This window comes from Solanum dulcamara, chromosome 12 (assembly GCF_947179165.1).
Source record: "Solanum dulcamara chromosome 12, daSolDulc1.2, whole genome shotgun sequence".
NCBI lineage: Eukaryota > Viridiplantae > Streptophyta > Magnoliopsida > Solanales > Solanaceae > Solanum > Solanum dulcamara.
Genome location: NC_077248.1, coordinates 15,622,432 through 15,640,393, shown reverse-complemented (window position 1 = coordinate 15,640,393; position 17,962 = coordinate 15,622,432). Strand labels below are relative to the sequence as shown.

The following is a 17,962-nucleotide window of genomic DNA, read 5'->3' as shown; positions in this document are numbered from 1 at the left end:
ACAACCACGTGCTTATTACGTGATTTTAAGGACTTTGTTTCTTGGCTGGCTTTTTCATACCAAAAATGAAGGGTGCCAAGTGGCTCAGATACACTTCCTGATTATTATTTTTTAAAATTCTTAATTAAAAGGTTGATATAAAAATGGAGATGCCAATTGTTCAATGCAAAAGAAGTAGAGGACAATAAGAATAAATTGACCGAAAAGGTCAAAAGAAGTTTTTGGTGTTATTAGCTGTACTTTTCAAATGCAAAAAAATTAATTGTTAAATGATCCTACCTCTTGTCCAAATTATTTATCTCCAATGTTTTCGAAATAGACTTCTCATAAAAAAATAAAAATCCCAAGAATTTAAAATATTAGCCAAACAAGCTACTCCTCCGATTCATTTCAATTGTCATACTTATTAAAAATAATTGAGCTATAAATAAATATTATTTTAAAAAATTAAGATATATTTAATTCTTTATTTTTATCTTTATTCTTACTTAAAGGATGTTTGGGTGGGCTTTAAAGTTGGTCAACGTACTTTTAAGCATTTTTAAACTTAATTTGATCTTTGCTTGACATTTAAATTAAAATGCTTTTAATTTAGGTGCTTATAATAATCACCTGTTTGGCCAAACTTATTTTTTTCAAAGTGAAGTGTTTGATCAAATTTTTGAGGAAAAAATAAATGTTTCAGAGGAGAAACAAAAGTTATTTTTTAAAAGCTAAAAAGAGTAGCTTTTGCCTGAAGCACTTCTTTGAAAAATACTTTTTAAAAAAGTACAATTAAAATTACTTTTAAAAAGTTTGGCCAAACATTAATTGTTCCTTAAAAATATTTTTGAATCTGGCCAAAAACAAATTACTTCGGCAAACATACTTTTAAAAAACACACTTTTAAGAATAAATTGATTTTAAAAGTTTGGCTAAATAGGTTATAAATATGTAAAAAGATTAATGTGTTGAAAAAGAGTATAGTATTAAATTAAAATTAAAGAATAGTAAGAATAGTTTAATTAAAATACTTTTTTTAATTATATTTTATTAAGGAACTGCAATTCAGTGGGTATGTTGAAAATATGACAAATAAAATGGTTAGTTTGCCAAAACATTAATATTTGGTATCCAATTAATAGATTTAAGAAATTTTAAAAACAACTACACACTAGAAATATAATCAGGCTCCTTAACTATAATTTGTTCAATTATGATTCGTAGCTACATGTTATAAGGAAGAGCGATGCGAGCGAGATTTGGGAGAGAGGAAATAGGTGAGCGAGATTTGGGAGAGCGAGGAGACATATACAATTGATTTATAAATCTGATCGATAATTGTATCGTGAATATAATCAATCAATTGATTTGTATCAAAAACTAGCTACTAGAAGGATGAGAGACGACCGTATTTGGAAAAGAGAGGATAATTGTATCAAAGACTATTGAATTCAATTTATTGATGCAAATCAATTATATTAAGTATATTAACGAATACAATTTATATCATCAAATACAATTGTATCGTTGTTGTAATTCGTAACAAATTATATTCGTATTCATATGCATTTGCATTCATTTGTTACCATGTGTATTGTATTTAGGGATAGTTTCAAATATATACAATAAAAAATAATTAGTTTACAAAAAATATAGGCATATTTTATTTACATAAAAATAACCAAAATTTATAGGAAGTATACACTGAATATATAATATAAGTTGCAAAAAAATCATAGAAATTAAAGTATACACTGACTATATAATATAACTTATCTATACATTAGCTATAAACTAACTATATATTATGATATACTTAAAAAGCTAAATATAACTTAACTTATCGTTTATATTTATATTGCAAAGAGGAGAGGGAGAGAGAGAGAGGCAAGAGAAAGGGCATTAGTACAACTATATTTATAAAAACAATAGTTGCGAATGGTAATTAATTTTTTTTTATATAAATATATATTATATATTTGTAATTTTTCCTTAATAATAGAATAATGGTGGCGACTGAGCCGTGATGTGAATTTGAAGCCGCGTAGAGAATAATTGTTCTACTTGGATAAAAAAAAAAACACAGTTTGAAGTTTGAAATTTGAAGAATGTGAATAGGACAAGTGGCCCAGCTCAGAAGACAAATTTGGGTTTTTGGCAGCCTGGTTGGTGAGGTCTTTTCATGGTCGTTAACCATCATCTCATCATGATGATCAGCAATTAATATCCATTTTCAAGTCAGTTTCGCCATCCATCATACTGAATCCATAAAACGAAGCTTCCCACAACGACAACGACTTTAGGGGAGACCGAGAGAGAGAGAGAGCTGCCATTCCCTGACGATTCTTATCAATTTCTCAGATCTCCCTCTCCTAAAACCCCTACATCTATCTACTACTCCTTTTCTAGACCCTCAAAGATCTGTATATAATACATTGTTCCAAATCGGTATCTAATTACTATCTTCAGTTGGTCGAATGTCATTTCTTCCACTTTTGTCTTTTCTAAGCTGATAATTGACCTCTCTATTTGGCGGGAAATTGGATTTGTCCTCATCTTGCATTTTGTATTTTTGAATTCAAACAGCTCTTTATTGTTTGGGATTCTTTATTGGGTACACATTTGACCTTGTATTATTATTGTTGAACAAGAAAAGAAGAGGATGGTGATTTCGGATAACACCAGAGGCCTAATTCTGGCAATATCATCAAGCTTGTTTATTGGAACAAGCTTTATATTGAAGAAGAAAGGTCTAAAGCGTGCTGCTGCTGCTGCTGGCACTCGAGCAGGTTCATTTATCTTTAATCTCAATTGAATTGCAAATCAGCATATTTGACCTTTTCCTTTTCTTAGACAAATTGTTATATACAAGCCTTTTCCTTAGAACTTATATAGTTCATAATGTAAATAGTTCAGAGTAAGAGAGTTTTGTGAATATGGGTTGAGAGTGTGCACTACAGAGAAGGAACCATGTGGGTTTATTTTACTTGTGCCACTTCCTAGATTATTACAGTGTTCTCTAATATCATGGGGTTGATCCTCTTTACTGTGGACATAAGTGAAATGACTGAATCACATTTAGAATTGTGTTTCTTTTTGACTATATTGTGTTTATTATCTTAGTTATTGTCTATATGGGCTTGTTAAGAAAGTTCAATTTTTTTTGAAACTTCCATCGTGATAATCTGGTATCCAGACAGTGGTCTCGGGTTCAGTTTGAGGAGGCACTTTGATGCAAAGGTTATATTGAGAAATTTATTGGATTGCCAATTTCAAGTTATGGCATCTTGAGATCTGCCTAGGATTGGAGAGACATTTTCATTGAAGATTAGTTTGGAAAATTTTCTGGAGATCAAATTGATGAATTAGGAAGCTGTTCACATACAAAAATTATTCTGTCAAGTCCTTACAGATGCCTTGTTGATTACTAAAGACTATCAACTGCTTAGTCACGAGCAAGATGAAGAGGCAAAGATGTATATGGTGCGGGTTCCATATGCCAAACTAGTTTCTATAGTATATGTAATGATCATATGGAAATTTTAAAAAATGTTAGTATGTAAACTTATGGTTTGTCCATGTACTGTGAAGTGCATTCTTAGATATCCGTGTGGAAGTACCCTCAAGACTGGCAGAGTCGGTTGAGCAGGGGGTCTCAGGCTCGAAGCCCCCTGCATGCTTTCTTAGTTGAGCTCGTCGCATGGAGCTTGCCTAGTGCGCGGTTTACTCCTGTGTGGTTTGTGAGCTATTACATTGGAGTGAAGCTTAACCAGTGTGCACCTGAAGGGTAGTGGTTGTAGGTTCTCGTGTCAAAAAAAGATAAACGTGTGAAAGTTTAAATATATGTTTGAAGTTCTGGAGAACGAGGCCTCGGAAGATGTAAACTATTTTTCATCTATTGATGCTATGGTTATTGTGATTACCGCCTCTTTCTAGGGGAAAAATAGGTTACATCTTTTGAGGTAAATAGTTACACACATTCAGTATTTACACCAAATTGACTCTGTAAACTTATTATAAAATTAAATAATTTAATGAAGTAAAAATGCATGTTAATTGACCATATTAAGTGCTTCCTCACAGATCTATAATTGTTCTTGCCTTTGCTGTCAAGTTTGCCTCCAATATTAATAGGAATATAGGATAAGATATACTTTTTCAAAAAGTAGAACATTTGATCTCCTTAACATTCAACATTAGTATTTTAAGGTTACCACACGTTGTTACTGAAATGTATTCATTTTGATAGGAGTAGCTTACATCCAACCATAAATCTAGTGAATTTGACGATAAGGTTATATTGAGGAATTTATTGGATTTCCAATTTCAAGTTATGGCATCTTAAGATCTGCCTAGGATTTGATATACATTCTCATTGAAGATTAGTTTAGAAAAGTTTCCATGGAGATCAGATTGATGAGTTAGGAAGCTATTCTTGACATACAAAAATTATTCTGGATGCCCTTGCAGATGCCTTGTTGCAAACTAAAGACTATCAACTGTTTAGTCACGAGCAAGATGAAGAGGCAAAATATATATGGTGCGGGTTCCATATTCCAATATACTTTCTATAATATATGCAATGATCATGTGAAAATTTTAAAAAAATGTTAGTATGTAAACTTATGGTTTGTGTCCATATTCTGTGAAGTGCATTCTTAGATATCCGTGTGGAAGTACCCTCAAGGGTGGCCAGTTTACCTATCCTGTGTGGTTTGCGAGCTATTACATTGTAGTTGGCTTCACCCTGTGCGCATCCGAAGGGTAATGGTTGTGGGTTCCCTTGTCATCTAAAAAAGATACCCATGTGTAAGTTTAGATATATGTTTGAAGTTATGGAAAAATAGTAATACCTTTATTGGTTTTATGGACTCTGAATATGCCAGAGATTTTGATAAAAGGGATCACTCACAGGCTATAAATTTTGTATTGGCGGTTGTGTTGGTTGCTGGAAGGCACCATTACAATATCTGATAACATTATCTACTATGAGGTTATATATATGCTATGGCTGAGGTGATTAAAGAAGTTTTGAGGTTAAAATGGTTTGTTTGACGAGCTTAGTACATGTCGGGTGTAATTACTATTTATTGTGATTTAGTAACAGTTAGAAATATAAAATACTTCAGTCTTCTGCTATATTTTTAACAAATTGTTGATGAAATTTCTTCTGTTCTCTTGATATATCAATTCTATTGATTTCTTAAATTAAAACTGCAATGCTTTATATACTTATTTTCAGTTGTTCTGAAGTATTTTAGTGCCACATTGTCCTTGTCTAATTATGAATTCATGACACAAAACCAATTAAAATCTGCAATACAAGATCATTTTGTCTTTATCACATACTGTGCCAACTTCTGGTCACTCACTTAAACAGTTACTCTGATATTTACTGCAGGAGTTGGAGGCTATGCTTATTTGCTTGAACCACTTTGGTGGACAGGAATGATAACAAGTGAGTAGATCATGAGTTGTCTCCATACCTTAACCCTCTTTCTGGATAAGGAATGGTATTGGTATTGTGGTTTAGATTTCACTGAAAATTTTGGATTGGATTATGCAGTGATCATTGGTGAGGTGGCTAATTTTGTGGCTTACATTTATGCTCCAGCAGTTCTGGTGACCCCTCTTGGTGTTTTGAGTATAATTATCAGGTACGATTTTGAAGTTTATGAACTGTTTGTAAGCTCTAATAATGAACCATGAGCAATGTTGGCAAAACTAACCTTGATGAATCTTTGAATAGTGCTATTTTGGCGCACTTTATGTTGAAAGAACGATTGCAAAGATTAGGTGTACTGGGATGCATTTCATGCATTGTAGGCTCAGTGGTTATTGTTATCCATGCACCTCAGGAGAATACGCCAGGTTCTTTACAAGAAATCTGGATTTTGGCAACTCAACCAGGTTTGAATTTTGTGTCTTTAACATAGATGTTTTTCTGTTTATCATGCCATAGGTTAGAGAAACCTTATCGCACTTGTAGAAGTTATTACTTAGTTCTTCGTTACTGCCTCTGTCTGCAGCATTTTTGGCTTATGTAGCTGCAACGTTATCAATGGTGCTAGCTTTGATTTTGCATTTTGAGCCTCGCTATGGGCAGACAAATATACTGGTTTATTTGGGAATCTGTTCCTTAATGGGTTCATTCACGGTAATTGTGTTTTCTTTTAAGCTACTATTCTTAGCTGCAATGTGGACACAAAACTTTTTCTGGATGTGGTGTGTTTTGCACATATCAACAGTTTCCTACCTTGTCCAGAGATTGGTTGCTGTAGTTTTTTCATGGTCCTTTGCAGATTGTCAGCATAAAGGCTATTGGAATTGCAATAAAACTTACTTTGGAAGGAATTAGTCAAGTTGCTTATCCTCCGACATGGTTCTTTCTTTCTGTTGCAGTGATATGTGTCATCACACAGCTAAATTACCTTAATAAGGTAATACTTTATCTATAGAGTGGAATGGATACAGGGGATTTGAGAAGCCGACCCCAACTAATTTGTGATTGATTTGTTCTTAATTGATGTATTCTTATCAACCTATCAAACCTTTGCTTGCCCATATCTGAGAGTAGTTTAGATCATACATCTATGATCTATGTGCACATTTTCTATCATTCATTTAGATTTAGATATTAAAGAAATTATTCCGCTTTATGCACTCCTTCTATTGGTGCTAATTTTTCCATATTGCGTCTAGGTATTTTTCAGAAACATGAAGCATAAACTTGATAATGAGAATTGATCCCTACTATACTAGAACGATCTCCAGAACTGCAGACTTTGATTATGTTTCTTTCATGTTTTTGTAATTTGGAAATATAATTCAGCTAAAGAATTTTTTTTTGATGAACCTCATTAGATGCCCATGAATAGTTTAATGTGCACTTTGCACAGTCCTCTAGGAGTGCCTGTTCTCATCCTATGTTGAGAAACAGGGTATCACAGTTCAGTTCCTTGAGTCACTTGTTGGTCTTTATTAAAAGCTTAACGATTGAGCAGCGTAATTTTGGATATCTCAAACAAGTAGTTCTGTTTTCTAATGTAGCACAATATTCTGGTCTATTGTCGTATTAAATTTTCGTAATTAGCTGAACGGGGGATGCATAGTTGATTGAAAAAACCTTTTGACTGCTGCTGGACGACTAAAAGATTAGTTCGTCTAAATATGTTGAAGAATGACAAAAGTCCCACATTGGTGGTTAATGAGATGAGTGGACTTCTTATAAGGCTTGGATAATCCTCCTCCCTTTGAGCTAGCTTTTGGGGTTGAGTTAGTACCAGGTGTCATATTTTTACATGGTATCAGAGCAGGACCCGTCTCACTCAATGTTGGGCCCCCGAAATTAAAATTGTCCACGCACCAGATGCTAAGCACTAGGCGTGTGGTGGGCTGGTGAAGAATGACAAAAGTCCCACATTGGTGGTTAATGAGATGAGTGGACCCCTTATAAGAATTGGCCAATCCTCCTTCCTTTGAGCTAGCTTTTGAGGTTGAGTTAGGCTCAGGTGCCATATCTTTACATGTACTATTAACACGAAATGTGTAATTTTGTTTTAAAGTTAATCACATGTATGCTTTTTATGGATCATTTAAGGTGGTCCCCTCTGGGGAGTTTAAAAGCATTTCTGATATCTATACATCTTTTGATAGGCACTGGATACATTCAACACTGCAATTGTTTCTCCAATATATTATGTAATGTTCACCACCATGACCATCATCGCAAGTGCTATAATGTTCAAGGTATTCTGTCAATTGTAGCTCTTCTTTGTTATGGTCCTCTATGAATATGATACAGGGTATTATGAATATTCATCTCGCTTTGCAGGACTGGGCAGGACAAAGTGACAGCGACATAGTTTCTGCAATATGTGGATTTATAACAGTACTTTCAGGAACAATCATGCTCCATGTCACTAGAGAACAGGAACCAGTTACTTTGCCAGGTATGGATAAGACTAAAGTTTACTGGAAGCTCTAAGCCTCACATATTAATATATGTTCATTCTAGATACTGTGCTGCCTATTATCTAAAACAAGGATGTCATCGTATCTTTCTGTTGCACTCCTTTAAAAAACTGATGATAAACTAGGCGTGATTACTGCTACTTCTTTGTTCCTTCGAAGTATGGTGCATTGTCACCAAGGGAGAATATATTCTAGTCATTATTTGACATATTGACATCCTTGCTAGCTATTCCATTTGGGATGACCACCAAGCCTCTTGAACACGTTTTTGACAGAAGCATACATGTGTACTTCTGATGTTATATCACCATAGGGGAAGTTGAAATATGAATATGAACTTTTCGTATCTAGATATGCATCTCTGGAAGCGATTACTCTAGAAGTCCAAAAGGAGTCTGTAATAGCTCATTCTGCTAGCACTGGTATTTTTCTACGGCTAACATTAAATTGGTTTATGCAGGAACTGTTACATGGTACGATGGGGAACACATAAAGGCTATAGAGGATGGACATTACATCCTGTTGCATGATTCAGAATACTTAGACTCATATAGTGTCTTAGCAAAGAATTAGAAAGGTTGATTGCAGAACTGGAAGTTCTATCAGAACTGATACTTGATTTGTGCAATGGAGGGAATGAGGTTCTCGCCTTCTCGTTTAAGCTGATTGATCTTGAGCTTCACAACTGCCTGGCAATTTCTTCCTATGTGCATAATTTGGGAATGACTAGAGGGAAAGGTTTCTTTGATTTTCCCAAGATTTCTTGACCAACATGGAGATACGTCTGGACATGGTTTTCTTGCAAATCTCTAATTGCCATCGGGGTTTGTACATATATGGCTTCTTTCTATGTTGTAACATATTATTGATTATTTTTTCATAATGAGATATAGCATATCAAGCATATGTTTTTCTGAAGGATGATAAATGGTCTTCTTGCTGTTTGTATTATGGGGTTTGTCACTTTGTTTAGATATTAGATCCAAATTTAGTGAAACTCGCTCATTTGACACCCATACACAAAATCAAAAAATGGAAATTTAGGGTAATATAATGGGACTGTGAAAGATCGATTTTGAATTAATCAAAAGCACTTAAAGTGGAATAATCACACATCAATTGATTATTTGAATAATCACTTAAGAACTGTTTTATGACAACTCATGATCTATAATCTAATTGTGACTTGGCTAGTGTAAATTAGAACAATTCATTACTTAGTATAATACAAGTTTGAAAGATCCATCAATCGATTAATCATGGATCCCCTGAAATAACGTGAAAACATTTAGTGGAATGCTTTTTTTTTTCCCGTTAACATCAAACATAATTATATTCCCTTTTGCCCCTGTGGCCCTACCGAGTAACTTCATTAAGGTGTATTTGATACAAAGAAAAATATTCAGAAATATTTTGATTGATTGGTCAAAATATCTTGAAAAAATACTTTTTCTAAAAAAATAATTTTTTTTTAAAATTGAGAAAATAATAATAAATAAAACACAAGTTTCATAAATAGCATTCTATAATTATTTTTATTTTTCTCCGTCAGTCAACCCCCCAACCCTCTGGCCATGCAACTCCCCACCTCAAAACCTCCCCCAACTCCTAGCCCAAACTCACCCCATCCTTATTTTTTTGGCCAAACAAATAGATTTTATTTATACCACACAAACTCCAAGTACACACCCCAAAGTGATCAAAATATAATCAAATAGATCTAAGAATGCACTCCAGACCAGCCTCATCACTCTTATTGCCTACCATGTACAATGTCTTATTGATAAAGTTCTTCTATTCAATCTTTGTCTTGTACATTTTATTTTCCTCTATGACGTTGAAAATCCTGCATTTATTATCATGTTAAATCTATTTCGCAATCACCTGTGGCGTAGGAACCACATTGCTCCATAGGGCTTCATTCCTAGATCTCCATATGTGATAAATGAGTGTAGCTAACATAACCCAAATAAGACTCTTGCTATTACATGTGTCTGAATATTGTCTTACTTCCATTCTGGTGTTCAAAAGCTTTGTATACTACTTAATGAAAGCATTGCTAGTTCCACTTATTTTAGTGTGGTGCACTCCTTGAGTATATATATGTTGAATTTTGACCTAACACAAGTACAACTTCTTCAGGACCTCATCTTCCTTTTGCTCTATATCACTGAATCTAATTTTGCTAATTCTAATTAGTACTTTCTTAGGTCTGTTTAATTTAGCTAGTCAGTTGAAATATAATTTTTCTCCCATTAATTAAGTTTTACTTTCTAACTAGCCCTAACCTTTTCTATGAATTTAGGAACCATGTTAAAATATTTGACCTGTTTTTCCCTATTATGTTTCCATCCTTCCACTAAATTTATAGCAGGACAGTAGTCATATAAGCCCTCTCCTTCATGAATCGAATCTCAAAGGCTGCTAGCTGTGTTATCTAGTCATAGTTAACCAAAAATCTATCAATTTTACTGAAAACTTAATTTATTTATATCCTCCTCAAAGATTAATCATTAAATTCATATAATAAAATGTCATGCCTTCCCAATACCTCTATGTTGGGCTATATATATATACAATGTATCATCTATGTTGTGACTAAGATCATGTTTACATCATCTATCAAATATTTTCATGTCATTCATATTCTGCCTCCAGGGTGAGCTATTAAAATGATAGTATGAAAATCACCTATTTTTCAAGAGAAAATGCTTACCAAACACACCCTTGCCTTGAGTGTGTGTCTGTGTGTTTAGAGAATATGCCTGTGTGAATGTGAGGTGTATTTTTTATTTATTTAAAATTATAAGTATATTAATTTAAGAGACAAATTAACCAATTTTCTAGAAAATCCATAAATTTGTATAAACAGAAAATGTTATATGTAGTGGGAATGATGATCGTGTAGATCACAACAAGGGTACCAACATTGTTTATGACGGTAGAAGGTTTGAATTCTCAAGGTCATTCCTTACTTTCACTACTCTTAGTATAAAATAATTTCAAAAAAAATAATAGTGTATGATATTCTTCATGCAATATTTATTTTTATGTCCTTGATTTATTAGTTCTTCTATTTTATTGATTGCACTTAAGAACGAAAATAATAAATATAATCCAAGAGTCAAAAAGCTTATTGTAAACGATAACAACTCTCTTTCCTGGTCCTTTCGAAACTATTTGATTATCTTCCATGTTTAATTGCAATTGAAAGAGAATATATATATTATATTCATATTGACTGAACATTCAAAAATACTTTCTTAAGTCTCAAAATAAGTAAAAATTGCTTCCATTAATAAATCAATAAATACAATGTGTAGTTTACTAAACTATCCCTTTTTAATAAATATTTCTTGAGAATGAACACTATTAAGAAAGTAGAATATAATTAAGAGTATAATTAAAAAAAACATAAATTTTTATCTTGAATTTCTAAAGTAACACCTATTTCGAGAAGTTTATTTTAGGCATTTATGCAAACGCCCTTATTTCACTCCATTTAAGTAAAATATAAATAATACTCCATAAGATCTAATCACGAAAATGCATTCTGTAATGGTATTTTGAGTGGAATCCTCTTGCATTGGTAAGATGGATGGTCTAAACTCTACAGAGTACGGCTAAGAAATTTTTTTATTTTTTAAAATTTGTACCATAAAATTTTGGAAAAATTGAATTTCGAACTTTTTAAATAATTTAATGTCACGATTCAAATCCCCGTGAGTGACACCCACACTAAACCGCGGTGAAAAAATCAACTATCCAAGCCAATGCGCACAACTAAAGAGTCTTAAAACAACATTTTGAAGTAAAAGAACTCCAAAATCTATAAGTAGCATTCTTTAGAAAATATTTTATGAAAATAACCCCTTAGAACCTGAAAGTCGTGTATCAAATTCTACATAGTTTAAAATACGGAGATGCAACATCAAAACAAAAGAGCAAAAGAGTCTACGTCGAACAGATGGACTAAGAACGAAAAAGGAATCCACAGCAACCCGAAAGAAGTAGCTCACCCTTTAATTCAGATGAAGTGCATGTCACAATTGAGGTCGCAAAGCAACAGGGCCGGCTCAATGCATACAAAAATAAGGCATATGTCTTAGGCCCCCAATTTTAAAGGGCCTCAGATTTTTACCAAAAATAAATTATATGTATATTTTTGTAGATAAAAATTAATTATTTATAATAAAAATATGTATATTATTTTATTTTCTTTAATCCCATTCAAATAGAAGAAATCAAGAAAATGTTGTTTTCCCTTCTTACATTTTTTTAACTCCTTTTGTATTCTCTTTCTTCAAATCTTTGATAAGTTAGAGTAATATTTTGTCAAAAAATATGAATCAATAGTCAAAAAGTATTGAACAAAGTGAATTATAAATTATCTATTTTATTTCTTCGTAAATTTTCAAGCACTACAACAAACACATTAAAGTGAGGTATACCAAATTATCAACTTCTTGAATCATATTTTATGGTTCTAACACTTATCGTTATTTAAAATTTGTCAACTTATTATTTATAGAATTATGTTAAGAATTCATATAACAATTGCCTCAGTAAAAGGATGTTTTTCAACATTGAATTGATAAAATTAGAAAAATAATTTTAAATAAATAAATATGAGATTGAATTATTTAAATTTTAGGCTTCTAATTAAAATTTTGCTTTAGGCCTCACATTATGTTGAGTCGCCCCTGCAAAGCAGCCACTTGAATATGTCCTGTACTCAACAAAAAAAAGCAGGTGTAGTATTAATACACAAAACCAACAATGTATTGATATGATCATCATCAACTCTAAATATACAAATATAAGCAAGTAACTAAAACATAGTAAGTCCAGGACAACCAGATACATAAACCAAATCAACAAACATAAACTAGACTCTTGGTTATCAAACTGACTTAACAATCACACAAGGCATTTCCAACATCACAACAACATCAACATGATGATTCCATTCATAAACTATGGTGTTTAGCATGCAATCCTGGCCTTCACAAGAACCATCCCACCATTTAAACACAACAATCCGGTCACTCATGAACCAACATAATAAACACATCACAAGGAACAAATTTGATTCACTCAAGGAACCAACACATATATGAAAAATCAAACATGTATCAGGCGTGCTACACGAGCCAACCATATAGTAATTTGTATCAGACGTGGTACCCAAGCCAATGAATAATCTAACATGTACTGGGCGTGGTACGTACCGGAGCCAACCAATAGTATTATGTACCAGGCGTAGTACCCGAGCCAACCGATAAATTGTATCAGAAATAGTACTAGAGCCAACCAATGAACCACAGACATCACACAGTCATAATCAAAATGAAATAACTACATTTGTAAATCCACAATCAAATTAAACATGTTCATTATATGTGATTGACAACACAATATCATTTCACATTCACCCCTTATGTTTTCACCAACATGCATTGTACAGATAAACTACAGAAACAATTAACATGTACACATTATATAACTTGAAAAATAAATAACTATCACCTACCTCGAATGAAGCTAATCCTTCCCCCTGTTATGAATTCTAACTTGATTTTCATCTAGAAATAACAACACAAGTATAACAATCAATCACAAATGGTTAAATATTTTCGGATTATAACTTAATCTCCAATCTCAGGTCAAACTCATGATCTTCCCACCTAATCCAGACTTTTCCACCATTAATTCACCTAAAACTATCAATTTCCTAGTTATACTAGTCATGAATATAGTAAATAAATCAAGAATATCCGTTTTTATAAATAACTCAAGGTCTTACACCCAATTATTTTCATCTTAGGATGAGGTCAAACCCTCTCCTAGGGCCATAATTACTACCTCTAAGGTCTAGAAATTAAAGTACCAAGTTAGGAGAGTAATTTACTTCCCAGAAATCAAAGTACCAAGTTAGGAGAGTAATTTACTTATCTTTAGGATGATTTCGATGGAAACTGAAGAAAATCACCCTAGGTCGTCTCTATACTTTCCAAAATGTTCTTGCGAAATAATGAGCGGCTTTAAGGATTAATCTGGATAAAGTGCGACCAACCCCGCTATAACGGCCCAATCCCGTTATACCGCCCCCGCTGTAGCGGAAATACCCTCTATAGCGGGAATAAATACACCCATTGCAACGGCATGTCACGCGCTGTAGTGACTTGCATGTATGGAAACTCAGAAATCTCTCAAAAATTGTTCATTTCACAACACACCCTCGAATCTTGAGGTTTCAAACCAACTTTTTCACATCAAGTTCGATATCGAGAGTTCTACTCACTTGAATTTACTGCCGAAAACTCCTACAGATTCCTTAACGTCTTAGGTAACAGAAAAGTCAACCCAAACTTAGACATTTTATCCAATTCTTTTTCGGATTGCCGTAGGCTTCACCTCACTCAAAAATCGTCAGAACCTAGCCTAGCCTGAAATTTTTAACTCCCAAATCTAGAATTTTTCTCACTCACTTTCTTTCACCATTAGCGCATCCATAACGACAAGAAGTATCGCTACATTTGAAAAACACCAAAAAGTTATTTACACCTTTTCACTTTAATTACTCACAAAAATTCAAAACCAACTCCAACTTTGTATTCATGACAAATAAAATTTCAATTTTCAAATATTATTTTTTAACTTTACAAACAAAAATTACTCTTTTCAAATACTCATAATTTTTATGGCCAAAGCCCACTTAATCTCCATATGTCCTATAGGTCTTTCTTCGTGGCTTAATTCTATTTGATCGTCGTTTACTTCTTATTGTTATAATTGGAATTCAATACAAGAAATGAGATTTTAAAGCGGCTAAAGTCCCAACAGAAAGAAGAAAAGTCGCCATATATAAAAGAATTCTCGTGGCAACTTGATAGTAGTTAAATATAGTATCGGCGCTAAACTTAATTCATGACAACCCCTAATTATGTCGAACTTTTTTCTTAGAGAATGTTCATAAATGTAGCTAGAGTTTATGTAATTCCAACCAGAAAGTTCACAATTGTACATAATACATACCTTCGATCCGTTTCAATTCATTTATCTAGTTTTAACTTGAAATAAAATTTTAAAAAGTAAAGAAAAAATTTATATTTTGTACTCTTAAATTAAAGATATGTCAATTATATTAAAATATCCTTTAATTTTATGGCTTCAAACATGCATATCATGTGAAAAAATAGAATTAAAAAATTATCAAAAATATATATAAAAAATATTTTTTAAAACAAATTAAAAAAAACAAGAGAAATAAATTTAGAAGGAGGGAATATATAGGATCACTTGCAAGAGTTTGATAACATTTGTCCGAAACAAAAAATGATTACATATTGTTGTCAAACTAATTATCGTAACCGAAATCGTACGAGAAATTAAATAGACGTGCCTGCAACGTGCAAATTAATTAAATGCGTTTTAGAGACAACACATACCTGAGCTGTATAGGCATCTTCCCAAAGGACACATTCCTTAAATAATTAGCAATTAAAAATAATTTGACTAAATTATATTTATTATTTGATCTTAATTTAGTACTATTATTTTTTCTTCTCTCTCAATTTTTATTAAAGTAAAGGTAAAAGTTGTTGGATATTTTCTACGGTAAGCCTTAGAAGAAAGGGGGTAATGTGAATTGAGAAAATGGAAGAAAAATAAAATGCATTTCTTTTTTATTGGTGGTGAAGATGAAATCTTTTATACTTTTAATAAGAAATACCTGGTCTAGTTATTAAAGAGTTTAGAAGAGGTCTTCCTTCGCGCAACCGTTGTTCTTGTTTGACTTTGATTGATTGATAATTTTTTATATAAAATTTATTTATTATTCTCATCAATTAATTAAGTATATGTTCCTTGCAAACAAACATTTTTCTTCCAACATACACCACCTCTATTCTGAACAAGTGAATTCTCATCTCTTCAACCCAGATCGTTGGCTATATGTAGTGAGGTTTTCCTCAGTTTTTTACATTGAATTTACTTTTTTTGCTATTTTCTTACAAATAAAAATCGAGTCTTCATGTGAATTGTTGCTAACTTTTGAGTTCGTTAAAGTTACTGAAGTTTATATCCGTTTTATCCTGAAAAAAACTAATCCATAACATCAAGTACAGTAAATTAAATTCCTTAAGGACACACAATGAATTTAATAGTCTTGAATATTTATTCTTTTCTTTTTAAGAATTTCTTATTTCTACCTTTCCAATTTACTTTACTTTTGTACGTTACTGTCTTGAACACAAACTAACAATAAAAGTAAATAAATAAAAAAAAATCTATAATAATGTGTGTAACTGACAAGTTCTTTGACCAACTAGTTTTAATTACCATGAAACGTAAAATGCATCCCTACTTTGACTAAATTTGTTTTTATAGACAACCAAACTCTTGTCCTCTATAAATATTCATTAACCTTGTATACACTTATTGCATTCTTTCTCAAGTAAATAAGTGGGAGAAATTGAGAGATGGAAAAAACAAGCCTAGTTTCATTGATTTGCTTTATAGTTGTTATGGCCATGCCAATGGCTCAAAGTGTTGAATTAGGACCAAAGGCTGTTGAAAAATGGTTCCATAAGCTTCCTCATGCAAAGCAAAAGGTATCTAAGTTTCATTTCTATTTTCACGACATAGTTACCGGAAAAAATCCAACTGCAATTACTATAGCCCAGTCCAATATGACTGCCAAATCCCCAACTTTCTTCGGTTCTGTTGCAATGATAGACGATCCACTGACAGTTGGACCAGAGCTCAACTCGACAATAGTGGGTCGAGCCCAAGGGATTTATGGTTCAGCTGATCAAAATGAGGCTGCCCTTCTCATGACCCTCAACTTTGTGTTCACAACTGGTAAATATAACGGTAGTACATTGAGTGTACTTGGTCGGAACCCAGTATTTAACCAGTACCGTGAGATGCCGATCATTGGTGGTTCTGGAGTATTTCGGTTGGCTCAGGGAATCGCCACCGCGAAGACTTATTGGTTCAATACTACCAGTGGGGATGCTGTTGTTGAGTATAATGTTATGGTACTGCATTACTCACATTAATTAATTTAATTTGAAGCTTTGTGTGTTGGTGTTCATTTGTAATCTATAGTTTCTCTTTTTTGTGTTAAGGATATAAAGATGTGTTTTGATCAATGAAATAAGACCTTTGACGATGTTTAGGGATTGCACGTATAGATTGCAAACTTTCTTGGATTGGACATGTTTACGGTATTGAATAATTTAACTAGTTGTATACATAGTCAATGAATTGAGATATATAAAATTAATTAAAAGCCTATAATAAGCTATGTACTGGTAGTTATAATGAAAACAAAAAAAATGTAGTAAGTAATTATCTGAAAGTGAAAGTTGGCATATTGAAAGCATGCAGGCAACTAACTAAATGAGTTTTTAGCGATCAGGTGAACACACAAGAGGAGCCAGAAGGTTAGCGTTGGGGAGGAATCCATACCTTTAGTTTAAATTTTATATTTATATTAATTATTTTTTAAAAATATAAAAATAATAACACAAAATATTATTGCTATTTCAGAATTTAGAATCCGGAAAGTTTCAAAAAAAAAATCCAAAAAAAAGTGAATTTAGAAAGTTTAAATTCTGACTCTGCTTATATATATTTGTGATAGTAGTAGTATATATTTTTATGATCTATAGTAAGATAAGATTAGGAATATCAACGTGAGTGACCTCCAGTGAAATTGAGATAGTTTGAACATGTGAAGAGGAGATGCACATATATTTCAACGAAGAGGTGTGAGATATTGCATATATGGTAAGAAGAGTAGTAGAAGTAGGCCAAAAAAATATTAGAGAGTAGTGATTAGATATACCATGACACAATTTCGATTTACTGAGGACATGGCCTTAGATAAGAGAGTATGAAGGTCGCAGGTTAGGGCAGAAGGTTAGTAGCTAATTGAGCATTGTCTTGATTTTCGATAGGATTAAGCTCGATAGTAGTTTAGAATACCGTGTATGTC

At 32.6% G+C, this 17,962-nt stretch overlaps 2 protein-coding genes across 2 annotated transcripts; both read left to right on the top strand.

Moving 5' to 3' along the window:
• The first annotated feature begins 2,068 nt into the window (after positions 1–2,068).
• On the top strand, positions 2,069–8,874 carry LOC129877475 (probable magnesium transporter NIPA6). Its single transcript, XM_055952981.1, has 9 exons — positions 2,069–2,771; positions 5,384–5,440; positions 5,549–5,639; positions 5,732–5,892; positions 6,012–6,139; positions 6,285–6,422; positions 7,639–7,731; positions 7,817–7,934; positions 8,417–8,874. The coding sequence occupies exons 1-9, from the start codon at positions 2,645–2,647 to the stop codon at positions 8,527–8,529; spliced, it is 1,026 nt and encodes a 341-aa protein (XP_055808956.1). The 5' UTR covers positions 2,069–2,644; the 3' UTR covers positions 8,530–8,874.
• A 7,544-nt stretch (positions 8,875–16,418) lies between these two features.
• LOC129877148 (dirigent protein 22-like) lies at positions 16,419–17,136 on the top strand. Its single transcript, XM_055952633.1, has one exon. It carries the CDS (start codon positions 16,440–16,442, stop codon positions 17,019–17,021), a length of 582 nt encoding a protein of 193 aa, XP_055808608.1. The 5' UTR covers positions 16,419–16,439; the 3' UTR covers positions 17,022–17,136.
• The last annotated feature ends 826 nt before the right edge of the window (positions 17,137–17,962 follow it).